Raw genomic sequence first — 19,327 nt, 5'->3', positions numbered from 1 at the left:
GGAGTGAAAATATGGTGTCCATTATTTTTTTTCTTGTGGTGGACCAGAGGTTTTGAAAACCTAAATCTCTTTTTTTTTTCCTTTTTTTTTTGCTTAGGCCTGATATGAAGAGATATCATGCCCACGTTGGGTTTGATATCTCCCCATATCAGGCCCAATGTGGGCCTGATATGGGAGATATCAGGCCTAGGAACAACAAAAAATTAAAAAAAAGAAATAAAGAGAGATTTAGGGTTTTCAAAACCTCTGGTCCACCACTAGGAGTGCCATATTTTCACTTCTTGTAATTTTAGAAATTCATAGAAACTGAAATGGGTGCAATCGGAGCTTTCTAGATCGATTAGTGGGTTTCGGTCAAAACTCACTGATAGACCTAGAGAGCTCCGATTACACCCATTTCAGTTTCTATGGATTTCTAAAATTACAAGGAGTTCAAATATGGTGTCCATTATTTATTTTGGTTTTTTATATATGTTAACAAGCAAAAATCAAAGAATCGATAAAAAAACCCACATTGAGCCTGATATAGATTCAAATCAGGCCCAACGTGGGCCTGATATCATTCCATATCAGGCCCAACGTGGGCTTTTATGTCGATTTTTTAATTTTACTTGTTAACATTTATAAAAAGCCAAAATAAATAATGGACACCATATTTGAACTCCTTGCAATTTTAGAAATCCATAGAAACTGAAATGGGTGCAATCGGAGCTCTCTAGGTCCATCAGTGGGTTTTGACCGAAACCCACTAATCGACCTAGAAAGCTCCGATTGCACCCATTTCAGTTCTTGTGGATTTCTAAAATTGCAAGGAGTCCAAATATAGTGTCCATTATTTATTTTGGCTTCTTCAAATGTATTAAAATGTGATTAAAGATTGACTAATGTTATTCCTATATTCTGCCGACAGAGGAAAAAGAGAAGTGAGAGAAATATAATGAAGAAAAGAAAAACAATAGAAAAAGTCAAATTATCATGAGGGTAAATTAGGAAATGCTTTTAAAAAAGTGTGCTCTTTGGTAAATATCAAAATAGTGTATGTCTTTTGATAAATTTAAATTTTTAAATGTGTCCTTTGATAAATTGCCGAAAAAATAATTTATTCTATCTTACATGTTTTGCTTATTTCGGGTTCGGGCCTTGTCCAAAAGGTGCACGTAATGTTAGAAATTGATAAAAAAAACAATCGTTAATTTATTTTGTCTTTCTCATTCTATCTTTTTCATCAAATCTGACTTTTTATTTACTTTCCTTTTTTGAATTTCATGCCACTTTCGCCTCTCTCTTGAGTCTGTTTGCCTCTTCTTTATTTTTCCTTTTTTACATTTCCCATAAAAATTCAATCCTAAACCACCTAAAAGAATCCGAAATAAATAATGAGACACCAATAAATTCTTTACCATCTTAAAAATCTATATAATCTAAAATTAATACAATCTGATCTTTAAAAATTCATCAATTGATTTTAATTAAATTTAATATATTAGGAATAACAATGACTCATATTTGGATATGATTTTATATCTTTTATTTTCATACTCATACTCATTAAATGATCGGATATCTTCTATACTAATATATAGGCGCAAGATCAGCTTTGTCATCGAAATTCATTGTTCATCAGCCTTTCTTTTCGTTTTCTTCTTCCACCACTTGCTTGACTTGAACGTCGGAGTATTTACGTCGGGAAATTCTCCCTGACCCGGTTATTAACGATTTCTTCTCCCAATTTTTATTTTTGTCACACAGGATCGTTCGTTGCACCAGATTCCTCCTGTCGGTAGTCTTCTCGTAGTCAACAATAGAACCTTCTAATCAGCACGTCATCTTCCTCATTTTCAAACAAAATCAATATTTAAATTTATTTATTTATACTTACTCATAAACATCCAATTCATTTGCAGACTTACGGGCGGGTCTCCCGCTTTGAAAACATTTGGATTTCAACCATAAACGCGTCCACATATTTGTCGGGTTGACTTTGTTTCAAGTCAGCTCTAAATAGTAAATAAAGAGAAATAAAAGTTTAATATCTTTTAATTTTCATATGCTATTTTTTTCCACGATTGGTCGATGTGGAGCTTAGAAATTGTCTGACAAAAGAAAAACACGAAATGCTACAATGGAACATGGTTGTCGATCACATTAGATCGCGGCTAAAAGAAACAAATCTACAACATAAATAACTATGGTAAAGAACCATGCCTGCAAAGAACCCTGCACTTGAGCACCCTATCTTGAACATAAAAACCTGGCATTGCCATGATCTTTACCCGAGCAGGGTTTTGTGCTCTGTGTCTCTCTAAGGGAATATCTTCCATGTAGATGGGATCGAAGTTGAAATTTTCATCGACTCTCAGGATACTCAGAGGTGGGCTGAAGGAAAATGCTAGCAAATGGAGCATCCAAATGCATTTGGCAGCGACGAAGAAACACTGGAGAAGCTCTTCAGGCCATGGACTCGACCAATTCAGCAACGTAACAAGGCAGCTCATTTTTTGATCGCAGAACTTGCTGAAGTCTTCACTATAAAACTTGGTCCCCTTTTGCAAAACCTCATTCCAGCTCAAATTCCGAAGGGAAACAAAAGATGAGAAGTTCTCCCGGCACTCTCGTTCAGGATCAAGAAATCTTGGAGATCCATCCTCACGGAACACACAGTTCTCGAAATCCTGATACAGACATTGATTCATAAGTGCTTCCAAGTGATAAATTACTCCTTTGGAATACTTGCTATTCAACATCATCTGATACGGTTGCAGAAGCAAATTTATTTTGTCTGACAAATCGTCTTCCCTTTCTTCAATCTGCTGAACGAGTGTCTTGCAAAACTGCTTCACAGAAAGCCTTGCTTCTGATACGATCTGCAAGAACCCCTCCACCATTACCTCTTCACTAACAGGCATCGTATTCTCTTTTTTGCCACCAATGGACTTCATTCTCTTCGACAAGTTGGGCTTGTCCTGAACCTGGGAGGAGCTCTTTGCATGCGTAGCCTGCTTTAAGGCCTTCTTCAGCTCTTCACAGTATGCTTCTAAGTTGACCAGCTTCTGTTGAAGCTCACCCAATGCGAATCTCATCTCTGAAACTTCTGTCAGTGCAGCATCCTTATTTTCATTGGCCTCCAGGAGCTCCTTCTTGAGTGATTCAAGTGAAAGAGCTCCCCATTCTTTCAGAAGTTGGGACATATTCTCTGATTCCACTGTTTTTGGTGACATTTCAAGGACTTTGGGAAGTTGGGACATATCGTCTGGCTTAGTTTTCTTTCTTGATTTTGGGAATAACCAGGAAAGAACTGGACCTCTGTGTTTAAGTTGCATTTTGACAGATTGTTCTGGTTTGCTTGATGCCACTGTTCCTTTTGTGTTCTTGAGGTTCCTTCGTTCCATATTCATCTCCAATGAAACAGCTTCCTGCCTGCTTGTGTTATGCATTGTAGTAAATCTACACTCACCTGAACTTGTTCTTTCACTCAAGGACTTTACACTGTTGGATTCTGGAACAATTTGAAGCTGGAGCATGCGGTTGATGCTTGAGGCTCTGTTTGATAGTCGCTCAACTATAGAGGGAATCTGTGGTTCATTATTCGCGCTTTCATTATCAAAGGAAACTGCTTCATTACTTTTTCCTTCTCCTTCCAAGCCATTGATGGCATTCCATGTTTGCGATAAGCTCCTATTCTCCGGACGAAGACAGTTGTATCCGGCGAGGGAATCCTCTTCGTAACTCTTCAAAACAACAACAACAACTTGTGTTTAAGCAATTGTTTAAGCAATTCAATCATTTCCTTATCATCTATGATCACTTTCTTTGTTATGGTTTCATCTCCTAACAGTTGACTTCCTTCCTGCTTCTTTGCCCTAAATGGCGTCAATCTCACATGACTAACTGAACAGTTTGCTTACAAATTGGGTAACCATCAAGTAAGCATTGGTTGTATAATAAGATGCTTCACATGCACATTAGATTACTATGGAAGAGACTATGACACATTTATATATCAAAGCAACACTGAAGAAGATACAGACAGAAACCCTAAGAATCAGAGGAACCCTAACTGCCTGAGGTGCTGACAAACAAAAAAAGGCCCTGGGATCAAGAAGAATCGTAGCAGTGTAGCATCAAAATCCATCCATCAAGAATGAAATCATCAAATAAGCGTCAAGTTGCAGAAAATAATGAACTGAACGAACCTAAACGAAAATTACATCTGGAAACACAGATCAAGAGCCCATCTTGCTTTGCAGTGCGATGGACATGACAAGCAAAAGGAAAGAAAAAACAAAGGAAACTTTTTAATGGAAACAGGCAGCTGCAGAACTCACCGGCGCGAAGACAGGATAGTCTTCCTGCACTGACAACTTGGCGGCCCCATGGGGTACTAAAGGGGAACCGCCAGGAGCCAACATGGCCACAGCGGGGCTGCCGCCGGAGCCCCTTCGAAGCAGAGCTGCATGGAGAGCCCTCAGCTCTGCTGCTTTGAGAATCGCCTCCTGGATGTCCTGTCTGCGGATCCCATGCGCCTCGGCGGAACAGCCACCACCACCACCACTACCACTCTGCAGGTCCATGACGCTAAGGATATTTCAGGCCATGGGTGGGATTAAGGCCGGTGAATGGGTTGTGCGGAGGCAGCAGCGAAATTGTCATGCCAAAAGGAGAATTCTTGGGAGGGAGATGGAGGAAAAGGTGCAAAAATCGAAGAAGGAGAGAGAAGTGCATAAATATGCATTCAGAGGTAAAAGAACCTCCTTCGCTTTTTCTTTAATGCTCATATAAAAATGAATGAGCACTGAAGGAAGAAGCGAAGGAAGAGCATGCCCACCTGCCATAAAACCAATTCACTTTCACAGCTTTACCTCCATTGCTAGTGTTGTTCTTATTCACTTTTTCCTTCTTCCTGCTTTGACCTATCAATCTTGTCTGGCGATGAACATCAGTAAACAAACCGATATTGAAATTGTCAAACAGAGTATTAATGCACCAGATCAGAGCCTACCAGGAGAGAAGACACGCCACGTTCCAGTTGATTGTGCAAATTGGGTTGGTGGTGGCAATAAGTACATCCATTAAACAATGAAGACAGCGAATTAGTAGATTTGGAGGAATTTATTAGTCATGGTCGATGATGCAAACAGAGTGTTAGCTATGTAATGATGACATTTAGAATGTCCATTCTATTCATAATTTGGAATCTGGACCGTGAAGTTTAAGTTACTGAAGCTGATATATTAAGATATTTGCTAGTCAGTGTAATCTATGGTTGCAAAGTACGAAACCATAATCAGATGGACCATTCTACTTACTTTGTTATAGGTAAGTAAGTGCCCTAGAATACCCTCTCAATATTGTCCAGCTGAGTTTGTGGAATTTCAATCCCTAATGCTGATAGATGACTAATTTTGTGTTCCTTTTTGGCATTTCTTTCTCCTGAAAATGCATTACAGGTAAACATATAATCTATTGGTAAACAGATAGAATGTTAGACCCATTTCTTCTTGCCTGTAGTTAACTATACTTGCGTGTAAGTATGCTAGCAAGAACCGCCCAAAGCAACCATTATGACAAGAAATGATTTGACTAAAAAAGCCAAATTTTTGGTGTCTTTTTTGAGGTCCCTGAATAATGTTACTTGAGAGTTGAAACGAGAGGATCTGTCTAAGAACAAATAAAAAGATTGAGAATTTTGTAGAGCCAACCATTTGAGTTAGTAAAAAAGTCCGACTTACATTCAGCTAAGTTCACAAGTTGAGAGACTCTAAAATCTAACAAAAAGTTGACTGCGTGCCCACAGTTGTACTAGTTGTCTCATGTTTTGTTCATTGCATAATAGATTAGTGGGTGCATGAGCTGAAAAAAGAAACTTCATTCCTCGTTTTTTAAGTTTTTATAAGAGAAGCTATCCATCTAATGCTCGAGAAGCCAATCCACTGTACCCTAGAATCTGGATTTAGTAGACTACCTAGAATGGAATTTTTTATGTTTCATTTCATGCTTGTTACTGTTAATCCTTGGTCCCATTGTCAGAATTATTATCAGGTCCACTAAAACCACAGCCGAAAGGCAAATGGCCAAAAGGTGGAAGGAGAAAGTGAAAATTTAAGGAGAAATGGATCCAACAACACCCAACAAAGTGATTTGCCCTGGTCCCATTGTCACATAGCTCAAGGGAGCACTTCTGCTGTGCCAAAACACAGGTCCATCTGTTGAGAAAGAAAATCAAATGAGTGGAAGGAGCTGGAAAGAGTGGGTGTAAGAGGTCTACCGCCGACTCTTTTGCATCATGTTTCTTGGTCAATGCCAACGGCAAACCGAAGGAAATGTCATCCAACTACATTAACCATTTAGCTCGAGCAGTGAAATTTCATAAGAACTTGGAAAATAAACTAACCAATGTACACTCATCCCTACTGTTAATTCTGTTCATTACTTGTTTCTGAAAAAACTAACCAGTAAGTGTTTTTATTAGACAATTTATCTAGTACCAGGGTACATAAGTACATATATAGACCATCAAAAGTTGTTGGAACCTTCACATGCAGATGTTTTGTTAGACAAATTCCTATGAACAAGGGGAAAAAAGTTATTTAGGTTCTTGGCTTTCCCAAGACAGTAGGGGCCCTCTACCTTACGAGACATGTTGGAACAGATCTAACTAGTTAACAGATCTGACTAGTTAAATTTTAGATAATGGGATCCAATTAAGAGCTGAAAATCATCATCATTCCTCAGGCACATGCATGAAAGAGAGATACGACAAGAACTGTGATGTGGATAGGCATCCAAATAGGTAGATGTTTAGTATTGACTACCTTACAAAGGAGTATCCCGTTCTGCAGTCGTAATCCACCAGTTCAAACCTGTCGCTGCCTCCATTCTTCTAATATATGCAACTGCAATAAGGTTCCTTTTGCGTATCGGATGCCTATTAAGAGACAAGGTTACTTTTCAGTAGATCTTGTTTGTGTCTTCTTGGGCTCTTCTCTGGATGCCACCATTGTTGGTTTTAACATCATTTGATCAGGCCAATTTGCATATCTTGTGGGGAAATGGAGACTTCAGAATGTGCATGCCAAGTGCTAGCAGAAGAAGTTTTGAACATCTACAAGAGCAATAACCCTTTCCAAATGCATTTTGTAATCCCACTTTAGTGGGCACAGCCAGACAGACAGAGATAAAGAGGGTAGGCCACTTAACACACTAGCAGGTACAACAGGACGAAATCAGTGAAGCAAACTAGAGAACAATGTAAGACAAAGGGAGAGGTTGAGGGGTCAAGTGTCTGTATTGATACAATTGGAACCATAATAGTGCTTAGCACAAGAAAGATACGTAGCTTATGAGCAACATGAACTAAAATGATGCAGATACAAAATATATAGAGCAATAGAAAAAAAAACTTTGTTAACCAGCCCCCCATTTAGAATACATACATTGATGCATATACTGACGGCTCAACAATCTTTAAACAAGAAAGCTGTTGGATTTTTCGAGCCACAAAAATCGCTTTTTACGTTGCGGAAACTCCGAAACCCCAGCCACCGGATCCGTGCGAAGATTAAAATTTCGAAAAACATTACGAGTACGAGTTTCTTACACTAGTTCTAAACTAGATCTACAAGGAGAAGGAATTTACCCTTGATGCGAAGCCCTTCGCAATTCCGCTCGTCCTCGGTTCGCCGGATCTCGAAAGTGTCAAAGTAGACACTTCTCTATGTGTATCCACACAAGCAAGAGATGGAGAAGAACCTCTAAGGATGTGATAGCAACCTTAGAGATCAGTAATGGAGGAGAGGGAGAGCAAGAAGAAAACTAGAGAGGAAGAAGATGATGGAGTTACTCACCAAGCACACAAAATGCACTAACTTCTCATCAAAAGTGGCCGGCCACTTTAAGGGGAATTGTAACCTCCATGGGATGCCAAGAGTCACAACTCTTGGTAACTCCTATGAGGTGGCATTCCACTTAAGCAACCATAATGATGTGGAGCATCATCATTGGACCACTTAATGCCAACTCATCAATGATGTGGCAAATGGTCAAGTCAAAATTGACCCTTCATGTTCCTCTCAAGTCAAGTCAAACTTGACCACTTCTCTTCCTTGGTTGATCTAATCTAACCATTGGTTCAAGTCAATTTTAATTTAATGAATCTCTATTCATTGAATTAAATTGATTAAATGAATCTAAGTCCAAATTAGACTCACTTAATCAATGAACCAAATTGAGTCCAACTCAATTAGTCTACTTTGGATTACTCTTAATCCAATTTGGTTCATCATATGAACCTAATCATTTAGGTTCATCAAATGAACCTAATCTCCATCTAATTGCCCTTTGTGTGTGACCCTATAGGTTCTTGTAACGTTGGCAATACTCCTAAACCCATTTAGAAGCATAAGTAATGAGCGGTATCTAGCAACACATTATTACTACCCAAGTTACAAGAATGTTGAGATCCAACATCACCTTGTGACTACTAATTGTGACTCCTGACAATATATGACAAGCGTCCTTCTATCCTAGACATCTAGATTGATTAATGTGAGGCATAGACCGTGTCATCCTCTAATCAATCTAAATCTTGAACTCCAAGTAGACTCACTCGATCAAATGAGCTCAATATCTTATATTGACTCATTTGGGCATGACCATGTACTTAGTGGTCTCACTCTATCAAGAATATCGATGTCTCTCCCGTCATATAGGAGGGATAGATCCCATCTACATCACTCACATCCCTCCGCATAATTTGTTACATACCCAGTAATCGCCTTTATAGTCCAACCAGTTATGGGTGACGTTTGACGAAGCCAAAGTATGTAACTTCTTATGTAGGGAACCATGGTGACTTCAAGTCCAAGGACTAGTAGTCATACTAATAGCCACATGAGAAAGTATATGACACTCATATAACGATCCATGATACTTTCTCATAGCGGGTCATTCAGTATACATTCTCCAATGCATACCCATGTGTCAACTTGATATTTTTATATCCATGGCTTGTGAGATCAAGTCATCTAGTTGACCTATCTGCTAGTCTCGTCGCATTAACATTGTCCCTGAATGTTAATACTTGACTAGGAATGATTAAGAGTAGTGTTTCCTATATCATCTCACTATCGGTTCAACTAACCGATTGATATAGGTAAGAACCCTCTACTCAAGGACGCTATTATACTTAGTTATTTGGCACCAATACAAGTAAGTATAATAACCAAAATAAATGCCTTTATTAATATATAAGAATATGATACAATGAGTCCATACAACAATCATCAAATGATTGGCTCTAGGGCTCTAACTAACAATCTCCCACTAGTACTAGTGTCAATCAGTGTGGGCTCTAAGCCCCAATGACCTAGTGTGACCATCATGCTTTCTCTGTGCCAAAGCCTTGGTCAAGGGATCTTCGATGTTAGCCTCTGAGGGTACTCTGCAAATCTTCACATCTCCTCTCTCGATAATCTCTCGAATGAGATGGAAGCGTCGTAGTATGTGTTTGGTCCGCTGGTGTGAGCGAGGTTCCTTAGCCTGCACAATTGCTCCATTGTTGTTACAATAGAGATCAATAGGGTCAGCGATACTAGGAACCAACCCAAGTTCAGTGATGAACTTGCGGATCCAAACTGCCTCCTTTGCTGCTTCTGATGCAGCAATATACTCGGCCTCTATCGTAGAATCAGCTACTGTGTCCTGCTTCGAACTCTTCCAGCTCACAGCACCACCATTTATGCAAAACACGAACCCTGACTGCGATCGATAATCATCCTAGTCGGTCTGGAAGCTGGCATCATTGTAACCCTTTACAGTTAGCTCGTCATCGCCTCCATATATCAAGAAATATTCTTTAGTCCTTCTTAAGTACTTAAGAATATTCTTGACCGCTATCCAGTGACTTTCACCTGGATCTGACTGGTATCTACTCGTCATGCTCAAAGCATACGAGACATCAGGACGAGCACATAGCATGACGTACATGATAGATCCTATGGCTGAGGCATAAGGGATCTAATCCATGCGGTCTCTCTCCTCTCTAGAAGAGGGACCTTGAGTCTTCGAAAAACTCACGCCATGTGACATCGACAGAAATCCCTTCTTGGAGTTCTGCATGGCAAACCGTAGGAGTACCTTGTCAATATATGTACTCTGACTTAGGCCAAGCAATCTTTTAGATCTATCTCTATAGATCTATATGCCTAGAATGCGGGATGCTTCACCTAAGTCCTTCATTGAGAAACAAGTCCCTAGCCAAGTCTTGACAGACTGTAGCAAAGGGATGTTTTTCCCAATGAGTAGTATGTCATCCACATACAATATGAGGAAGACAACTATGTCCCCTACAACCTTCTTGTAGACACAAGGTTCATCTTCATTCTTGATGAAATCAAACTGTTTGATTGCATCATTAAATCGAAGATTCCAGCTCCAAGAAGCTTGTTTTAGTCCATAAATGGACCTATGCAGCTTGCATACTCTGCCAGTATGTTGTGGATTTTCAAAACCCTCAGGTTGTGTCATGTATACATCCTCGAGCAGGTTTCCATTCAGAAACGCGGTTTTGACATCCATCTGCCATATCTCATAGTCATGGTATGCTGCAATAGCAAGCATGATCTGAATGGACTTAAACATCGCTACTGGAGAAAAGGTTTCATCATAGTCAATACCATGAATCTGCTTGAAATCTTTATCTACCAAGCGACCCTTATAGATAAGTCCATCCATGTCAGTCTTTCTCTTAAAGACCCACTTACACCCTATGGGTTTTATCCCTTCAGGTGGATCAACTAAAGTCCATACTTGGTTAGTGTACATGGATTCCATCTTGGATCTCATGGCTTCTAGCCATTTCTCGGAATTTGGTCTCATTACAGCTTCTTGATAGAAGGTGGGCTCATCCTCTATGAGCACAACGTCATCATGGTCAGACAAGAGAAATGAGTATCTCTCAGGCTGACGACGTACCCTATCAGACCTGCGAAGAGGTATGTCTACTTGAACTGGTTGTTGTTCCTCAACTCCTTGTGAAACAACATCATCCACAACACTTTGTGGTTCCAGTTCACCTTCCATCAAGGCTTCAGTGCTATTGTTCGTATCTTGAACTTCTTCAAGATCGAACGTACTCCCACTTGTCTTTCTAGAAACAAAATCCCTTTCTAGAAAAACCTCAGTCTTAGCCACAACTACCTTGTGTTGATTGAGAATGTAGAAGTAATATCCCTTCGTTTCCTTGCGATATCCAATGAAATAGCACTTGTCGGATTTGGGTCCCAATTTGTCCGAGACTTGACGTCTGACGTAAGTCTCACAATTCCAAATCCTCATAAAAGACATCTGGGCATCTCTCCCAGTCCATATCCTATATGGTGTCTTTATTACAGCCTTGGATGGAACTCGGTTGAGTATAAAGGTTGCCGTGTCTAGAGCATAGCCCCAAAGGAATGTAGGAAGATCTGTGTGACTCATCATGGATCGTACTATATCTAATAGGGTATGATTCCTCCTTTCAGATACACCATTCCACTGTGGTGTTCCAGGAGGAGTGAGTTGGGATAGAATCTCACACTCAGCTAGATAGTCACGAAACTCATGGCTAAGGTATTCCCCACCTCGATCTGATCGAAGTATCTTAATACTCTTGCCAAGCTAGTTTTGTACTTCATTCTTGAATTCTTTGAACTTTTCAAATGATCCAGGCTTATGTGTCATCAAGTACACATAACCATATCTACTGAAGTCATCAGTAAATGTAATGAAGTACCTATAACCACCTCTAGCAGCGACATTGAAAGGGCCACATACATCACTATGTATAAGACCTAACAAGTCAGTCGTTCTCTCACTGTGTCCACTAAAGGGAGTCTTGGTCATCTTGCCTAGTAGGCATGACTCGTATGTCTCATATGATTCAAAATCAAATGAGTCCAGCAAACCATCTTTATGGAGCTGGGATAGGCGTTTGTCATTTATATGACCTAAGCGACAGTGCCAGAGATAGGTTTGGTTCAAGTCATTTGACTTGAACCTCTTGGTACTTATGTTATAGATAGGGCTCTCAAGGTCTAGAATATAGAGTCCGTTCATCAGAGGTGCACTACAATAAAACATATCATTTAAATAAATTGAACAATATTTGTTCTTTATTATAAATGAAAACCCTTTCTTGTCCAAACAAGAAACTGATATAATGTTCTTAGTCAAAGCAGGCACATAATAACAATCATCCAACTCTAATACAAGCCCAGAGGGCAGAGATAGAAAATAAGTCTCTACAGCAACAGCAGCAACCCGTACTCCATTGCCTACTCGTAGGTCCACCTCGCCCTTTGTCAATGCCCTGCTATTTCTCAGTGCCTGCACATTAGTATAAATGTGAGAAGTACATCCGGTATCTAATACCCATGATGAAGAAATAGATAGATTGACTTCTATAACATATATACCTGAAGTGAAAGTCTCACTTCTCTTCTTCTTAAGATCTTCCAGGTACACCTTGCAGTTCCTCTTCCAGTGCCCTGTCTGACCACAGTGGAAGCAGGTAGCATCCTTGGCGACCCCTCCTTTAGGCTTCAGTGCCTTGCCTTTGCCCTTGGCTTGGGACTTTCTCTTGCCTTTGGGCTTGCCCTTGCCCTTGTATTTCTGAACCATCAGAATAGAATTGGGCTTAACCTTCTTAAGGTTGAGCTCAGTAGTTCGTAACATACTAAGTAGTTCGGGCAATGACTTGCCAATTTCGTTCATGTTGTAGTTCATGACAAATTGACTGTAGCTCTCTGGCAAAGACTGCAAGATCAGGTCAGTGGCTAGCTCTTGGCCAAGTGGGAATCCTAACCTCTGTAGATTCTCTATGTACCTAATCATCTTGAGTACATATGGACCTACGGGAGCCCCATATGACATCTTGCACTGAAATTGAGATCTCAAATCTCTCGTGTCGTGCTTGCCCTTGATATAGTTGACGAAAATGTTCAACCATATCATAAGCACCCATTAACTCATGTTGTTTCTGAAGCTCAGAGTTCATGGTCGCGAGCATTAGACATGATACATCTAATGCATCATCTTGATGCTTCTTGTAAGCATCTTTGTCTGCTCGCGTGGCATTGGCAGGAGGAGCCTCCGGAATGGGCTACTCTAGAACGTACAGTTTACGTTCATGGGTGAGAACTATTCTTATATTCCTGTACCAGTCCAGGAAATTTGCTCCGTTGAGCTTGTCCTTATCAAGGACAGAACGCAGAGAGAAGGTGTTCGTGTTTGACGTCATGGTTATCTACAACAGAAAAATGCAGAAAATAAATAAACATCATATTCTAGTAATCATTTAATTAGGCCTTTTAATTAAATGATGCTCCCACTGAATTCTATAATTCATGTGGGGCAAGATCCACATCATACTATGCCCTGAGTTAGCTTTGGCTAAAACGCCCAAGACTTAGTATGATCGGTAGGTAACTAATTATCGATTACATCTCTATGCAACTCTTGTTTATAGGATCAAGATCCACATTTATATTAAAACTCGAGTTAGCTTTGGCTAATACTGTTGGTTGCTACTCGGAAAGCCTAATGGTTCCATTGTACAAAAATTTTATACAAAGGTCTGAACTTTTTCCTAGCTACCATGTGTTCTTTTAAATTAAATTTGGATCGCTTGCGGAACTTAACATGTTTGATCCTAAGTTTAACTTATTTGTTCTTTTAGGTTTAGACTTGGATCTCCTGCAGAACTTAACACGTTCGATCCAAATCACCTAGGTCATGAAGATAATTAAATATCTATTTCCAAAATCGGCTTCTAGTACTGCATGGCGAGGCACTTGGTCTTCTTGGATATGGGAGCAACCACCACCGACTAGACAAAGCCTTTTAAGGAAATTAAATATTTAACCTTCCCATAGTAACCCTAGGTTAACCACTAAGAACAATCGAATCACTAGGAAAAGAAACAAAAATAAAAGAACACAATTTCGAAAACTAATTCGAAAAACTAGAATCGCATGCCTCTTGTATTTGGTATTTTTACAAAGAAACAAAACTAACATGATGCGGAAAACAATTATTAGTTATACCTTTCTTTGTGGATAATGACCTCTTGATCTTCTACCGTATTCCTCTTCTAATCTCGGACGTTGTATGGACAACGATCTTCCGAGACAAGAACCACCTAGCACCTTCTTCTTCTTCCTTCAAGTTTCGGCCAAGCACAAAAGCTCCTAAGGATGAAGAACATTTTCCACCAACCAAGCTCCAAGGGATGCAAGCTTCCTCTTCTTCTTCTCCAAGCTAGGATCCGACCACCACTTAATCTCCAAGAGGAAGAGGAGGTTCGGCCACAAAGATGGAGACAAGAGAAAAGGAAGAGGCTGGCCACACCAAAGAAGAAAAGAGGGAGAAATAGAATAGAGGTTGTATCCATGAAGGCACCCAAACCCCCTCTTTTATAATCCTTAGCCTTGGCAAATAAGGAAAATTTAATAAAACCTTCCTTAATTCTTTTTCCATTAAAAAATAAAATTTTAATTAATTAAAATTAAAATCCTTTTCTTAATGCATATGGCTGGCTACATCAAAACAAGCAAATAAGGAAATTTTTCGCTAGAAAAATTAAAGTTTCCTAATTTGCTTCCGGAAAAAATTTAAAATAAAATTTCTCTTTAATAATCCCTTCATGGTTGATGTTATAAAAGGAAATTTCTATAATTTTAAAATTTATTTTTTCAACATGTGGATGATTTATAAATAAGGAAACTTTTTACCAAAATTAAAATTAACCTTTTAATCTACAAATAAGGAAAGAGATTTAACTCTTCTCTTAATCTTTTGTAGAATCTTATAAAAGGAAATATTTTAATTTTTAAACTTTCTTTTAAATCATGTATTCCACATAAGAAAAATTTTAAAATTAAAATTCCTTTTCTATTTTTAATGGCCAGCCACACATAGATTGAACCCATGCTTGGGCCGGCCACAATCATTCCCATCTAAACATGGTTTGGCCGGCCTCTTGCTTGGGCTCCAAGCAAGGCTTGGCCGGCCCCTTTTAGATGGGTGCGAAGGTGAGTATAGGTGGGTATAGTACTCTATAATTAAGAGGCTACGATAGGGACCGAGAGGAGGAATTGGTTTTTGTCTCCTGATAAAATTAAGCATCCCGTGTTCGCCCCGAATACACAACTTAATTTTATCAATAATAATTCATTCCACTAGAGAACTATTATTGAACTACCGCACCAATCCCAAATTACATTTTTGGGCTCCTTCTTATTATGAGTATGTTAGTCTCCCTATGTTTAAGATAATGAATGACCACTAATTAAATGAGTTACTGACAACTCACTTAATTAATATCTTAGTCCAAGAGTAGTACCATTCAACCTTATCATCATGTCGGACTAAGTCCACCTGCATGGTTTAACATGACAATCCTTATGAGCTCCTCTTGGGGACATTCTCAACCTAGATTTCTAGGACACAGTTTCCTTTTATAATCAACAATACACACTATAAGTGATATCATTTCCCAACTTATCGGGCTTATTGATTTATCAAACTAAATCTCACCCATTGATAAATTAAAGAAATAAATATCAAATATATGTGCTTGTTATTATATTAGGATTAAGAGCACACACTTCCATAATAACTGAGGTCTTTGTTCCTTTATAAAGTCAGTATAAAAGAAATGACCTCAAATGGTCCTACTCAATACACTCTAAGTGTACTAGTGTAATTATATAGTTAAGATAAACTAATACCCAATTACACTACGACCTTCCAATGGTTTGTTCCTTTCCATCTTGGTCATGAGCTACTGTTTATAATTTATAAGGTACTGATAACATTATCTTCTGCATGTGACACCACATACTATGTTATCTACAATATAAATTAATTGAACAACTACAAATAAATGTAGATAATTTGACCAAATGTGATTCTTTATTCAAAATAAATGTTTACAAAAGCTTATACTTTCAGTATACACTCTAACAAATACGCCCAAGAGTTAATATAAACGTGATTTTATCCTATTTTCCAACTATTGGATAAATGCCTACAGTTAAACTTGATTTAACTAGTTATACTCAATCTAATTGAGTTTTACTCACCCATGCGTTGATAGACGGGACCAAGATTATCCCTCCGCACCCTACCAAGATAGTATGCGTTGCTCTGCTTTGGCAGATTCAACAACATCATGCGATCGAGGTAGTAATGGGTATCACGACATGGTAGGAATTTTAGAGTCGACGTGATTTAGATCTAATCTAATCGATGATGTGTATCATATACGCGATTTAGATCTAATCTAATCGTTAAGGGTGCATCTTGTACACGATTTAGATCTAATCTAACCGTTAAGGCACTAATTAATTACTTAATCTAGAATGCATCATATATACACACACAAGAAATTAATTAAATATTTTATATTAGTCATGACCCTACTACGATCTTCTCAAGCTAATGAGAAGATCGGATGGTCAACCTAAGGTTAACAACTTCTCAAGCTCCTTCCTTTGACCACCTTGTGTTGCTCGCTCCCTCATCGTAACTTCGTCTCGAGTGGACCTTCCACCACTCCAATTTTGTACATTACAATGGTGAAACTCGAGTTACATTCGAGTCTAAACTAATTTACAACAAGAATAAATAGAGAAAGGCACGACGCGTAGGCCGTGAATCAAGTACAACACGCGCAAACACACAAAATGGCACGCATGCCATATTATGAATTACAACATAATCTTTCCAATCAAATTGGGTCTTTTGGGCCATGACTATCATAAAATAACACATAATTCTAAATTATATAATTCCTATAATTTTCTGTAATTTTTACTACTATTTTTACAATTTTTATGAGTAAAAATTCCCGGCGGTCCCGTTTAGCGGTTTTCGGACGCAATCGCGGAACGAAGCCCATTGCGGGGTCAAGGGCAATACCCCTATCCGCGATATAACCATCGCGAGTGTCCCTAAGCGATCCTACAGCGCCTTAGTCCGCTGTCCCAAAATGATTTGGGGCGAAACTTTGCCGTTTTGGAAAAATCTTCTCGGTAGTCGAAGCCTACAAGTGTCTAAACACTTGTGCTTCGCTTCTACGAGAAAAATACCCATAAAAATTATAAAATTAGAAAATTCACAGAAACTTACAGATCTGCTATTTTTCATAAAAATACAAATTAAACTCGTACAAGACTTTGCACGTGGCTCTGATACCACTGTTGGGTTTTTCGGGCCACAAAAACCGCTTTTTGCGTTGTGGAAACCCCGAAACCCCAGCCACCGGATCCGTACGAAGTTTAAAATTTCGAAAAATATTATGAGTACGAGTTTCTTACACTAGTTCTAAACTAGATCTACAAGGAGAAGGAATTTACCCTTGATGCGAAGCCCTTCGCAATCCCGCTCGTCCTCGGTTCGTCGGATCTCGAAAGTGTCAAAGTAGACACTTCTCTATGTGTATCCACACAAGCAAGAGATGGAGAAGAACCTCTAAGGATGTGATAGCAACCTTAGAGATCAGTAATGGAGGAGAGGGAGAGCAAGAAGAAAACTAGAGAGGAAGAAGATGATGGAGTTACTCACCAAGCACACAAAATGCACTAACTTCTCATCAAAAGTGACCCGCCACTTTAAGGGGAATTGTAACCTCCATGGGATGCCAAGAGTCACAACTCTTGGTAACTCCCATGAGGTGACATTCCACTTAAGCAACCATGATGATGTGGAGCATCATCATTGGACCACTTAATGCCAACCCATCAATGAGGTGGCAAATGGTCAAGTCAAAATTGACCCTTCATCTTCCTCTCAAGTCAAGTCAAACTTGACCACTTCTCTCCCTTGGTTGATCTAATCTAACCATTGGTTCAAGTCAATTTTAATTTAATGAATCTCTATTCATTGAATTAAATTGATTAAATGAGTCTAAGTCCAAATTAGACTCACTTAATCAATGAACCAAATTGAGTCCAACTCAATTAGCCTACTTTGGATTACTCTTAATCCAATTTGGTTCATCATATGAACCTAATCATTTAGGTTCATCAAATGAACCTAATCTCCATCTAATTGCCCTTTATGTGTGACCCTATAGGTTCTTGTAACGTTGGCAATGCTCCTAAACTCATTTAGAAGCATAAGTAATGAGCGATATCTAGCAACACATCATTACTACCCAAGTTACAAGAATGTTGAGATCCAACATCACCTTGTGACTACTAATTGTGACTCCTCACAATATATGACAAGCGTCCTTCTATCCTAGACATCTAGATTGATTAATGTGAGTCATAGACCGTGTCATCCTCTAATCAATCTAAATCTTGAACTCCAAGTAGACTCACTCGATCAAATGAGCTCAATATCTTATATTGACTCATTTGGGCATGACCATGCACTTAGTGGTCTCACTCTATCAAGAATATCGATGTCTCTCCAGTTATATAGGAGGGATAGATCCCATCTACATCACTCACATCCCTCCGCATAATTTGTTACATACCCAGTAATCGCCTTTATAGTCCACCCAGTTACGAGTGACGTTTAACGAAGCCAAAGTATGTAACTCCTTATGTAGGGAACCATGGTGACTTCAAGTCCAAGGACTAGTAGTCATACTAATAGCCACTTGATAAAGTATATGACACTCATATAACGATCCATGATACTTTCTCATGGCAGGTCATTCAGTATACATTCTCCAATGCATACCCATGTGTCAACTTGATATCTCTATATCCATGACTTGTGAGATCAAACCATCTAGTTGACCTACATGCTAGTCTCGTCGCATTAACATTGTCCCTGAATGTTAATACTTGACTAGGAATGATTAAGAGTAGTGTTCCCTATATCATCTCACTATCGGTTCAACTAACCGATTGATATAGGTAAGAACCCTCTACTCAAGGACGCTATTATACTTAGTTATTTGACACTAATACAAGTAAGTATAATAACCAAAACAAATGTCTTTATTAATATATAAGAATATGATACAATGAGTCCATACAACAATCATCAAATGATTGACTCTATAGCTCTAACTAACAAAAGCATATGTGAGTGTAACTAAGAAGACTGAATTCCCTTGCCAAAAATGTAGTTGGACATATAAACTATTGAAGTTACAAAAGATAACAAATTGCACTTATCCCAGAATAATTTGAATATCAGTTGTAAAAGAGAAGTCAGTACTCTGACTGTGAAACCGTTTGCTTATTCAGTTATTAGAAACTCTAGATAAGGAGCCATCCTATACATAATGATCAAAGTGACAAGAACAGTTTCTAAGACTGTTTAATTT

At 38.8% G+C, this 19,327-nt stretch overlaps 1 protein-coding gene across 1 annotated transcript; it reads right to left on the bottom strand.

Moving 5' to 3' along the window:
* Positions 1-2,042: 2,042 nt before the first annotated feature.
* Positions 2,043-4,951, bottom strand: LOC122028039 (IRK-interacting protein-like). The gene is made up of 2 exons (XM_042587062.1): positions 4,326-4,951; positions 2,043-3,728 (listed from the first exon to the last, which is right to left on the bottom strand). The coding sequence occupies exons 1-2, from the start codon at positions 4,569-4,571 to the stop codon at positions 2,187-2,189; spliced, it is 1,788 nt and encodes a 595-aa protein (XP_042442996.1). The 5' UTR covers positions 4,572-4,951; the 3' UTR covers positions 2,043-2,186.
* Between the last annotated feature and the right edge of the window lie 14,376 nt (positions 4,952-19,327).

This window comes from Zingiber officinale, chromosome 10A (genome assembly GCF_018446385.1).
Source record: "Zingiber officinale cultivar Zhangliang chromosome 10A, Zo_v1.1, whole genome shotgun sequence".
Taxonomy (NCBI): Eukaryota; Viridiplantae; Streptophyta; class Magnoliopsida; order Zingiberales; family Zingiberaceae; genus Zingiber; species Zingiber officinale.
Note: the sequence above shows the minus strand (reverse complement) of the source record. Positions and strands in the feature narration are given on the sequence as shown.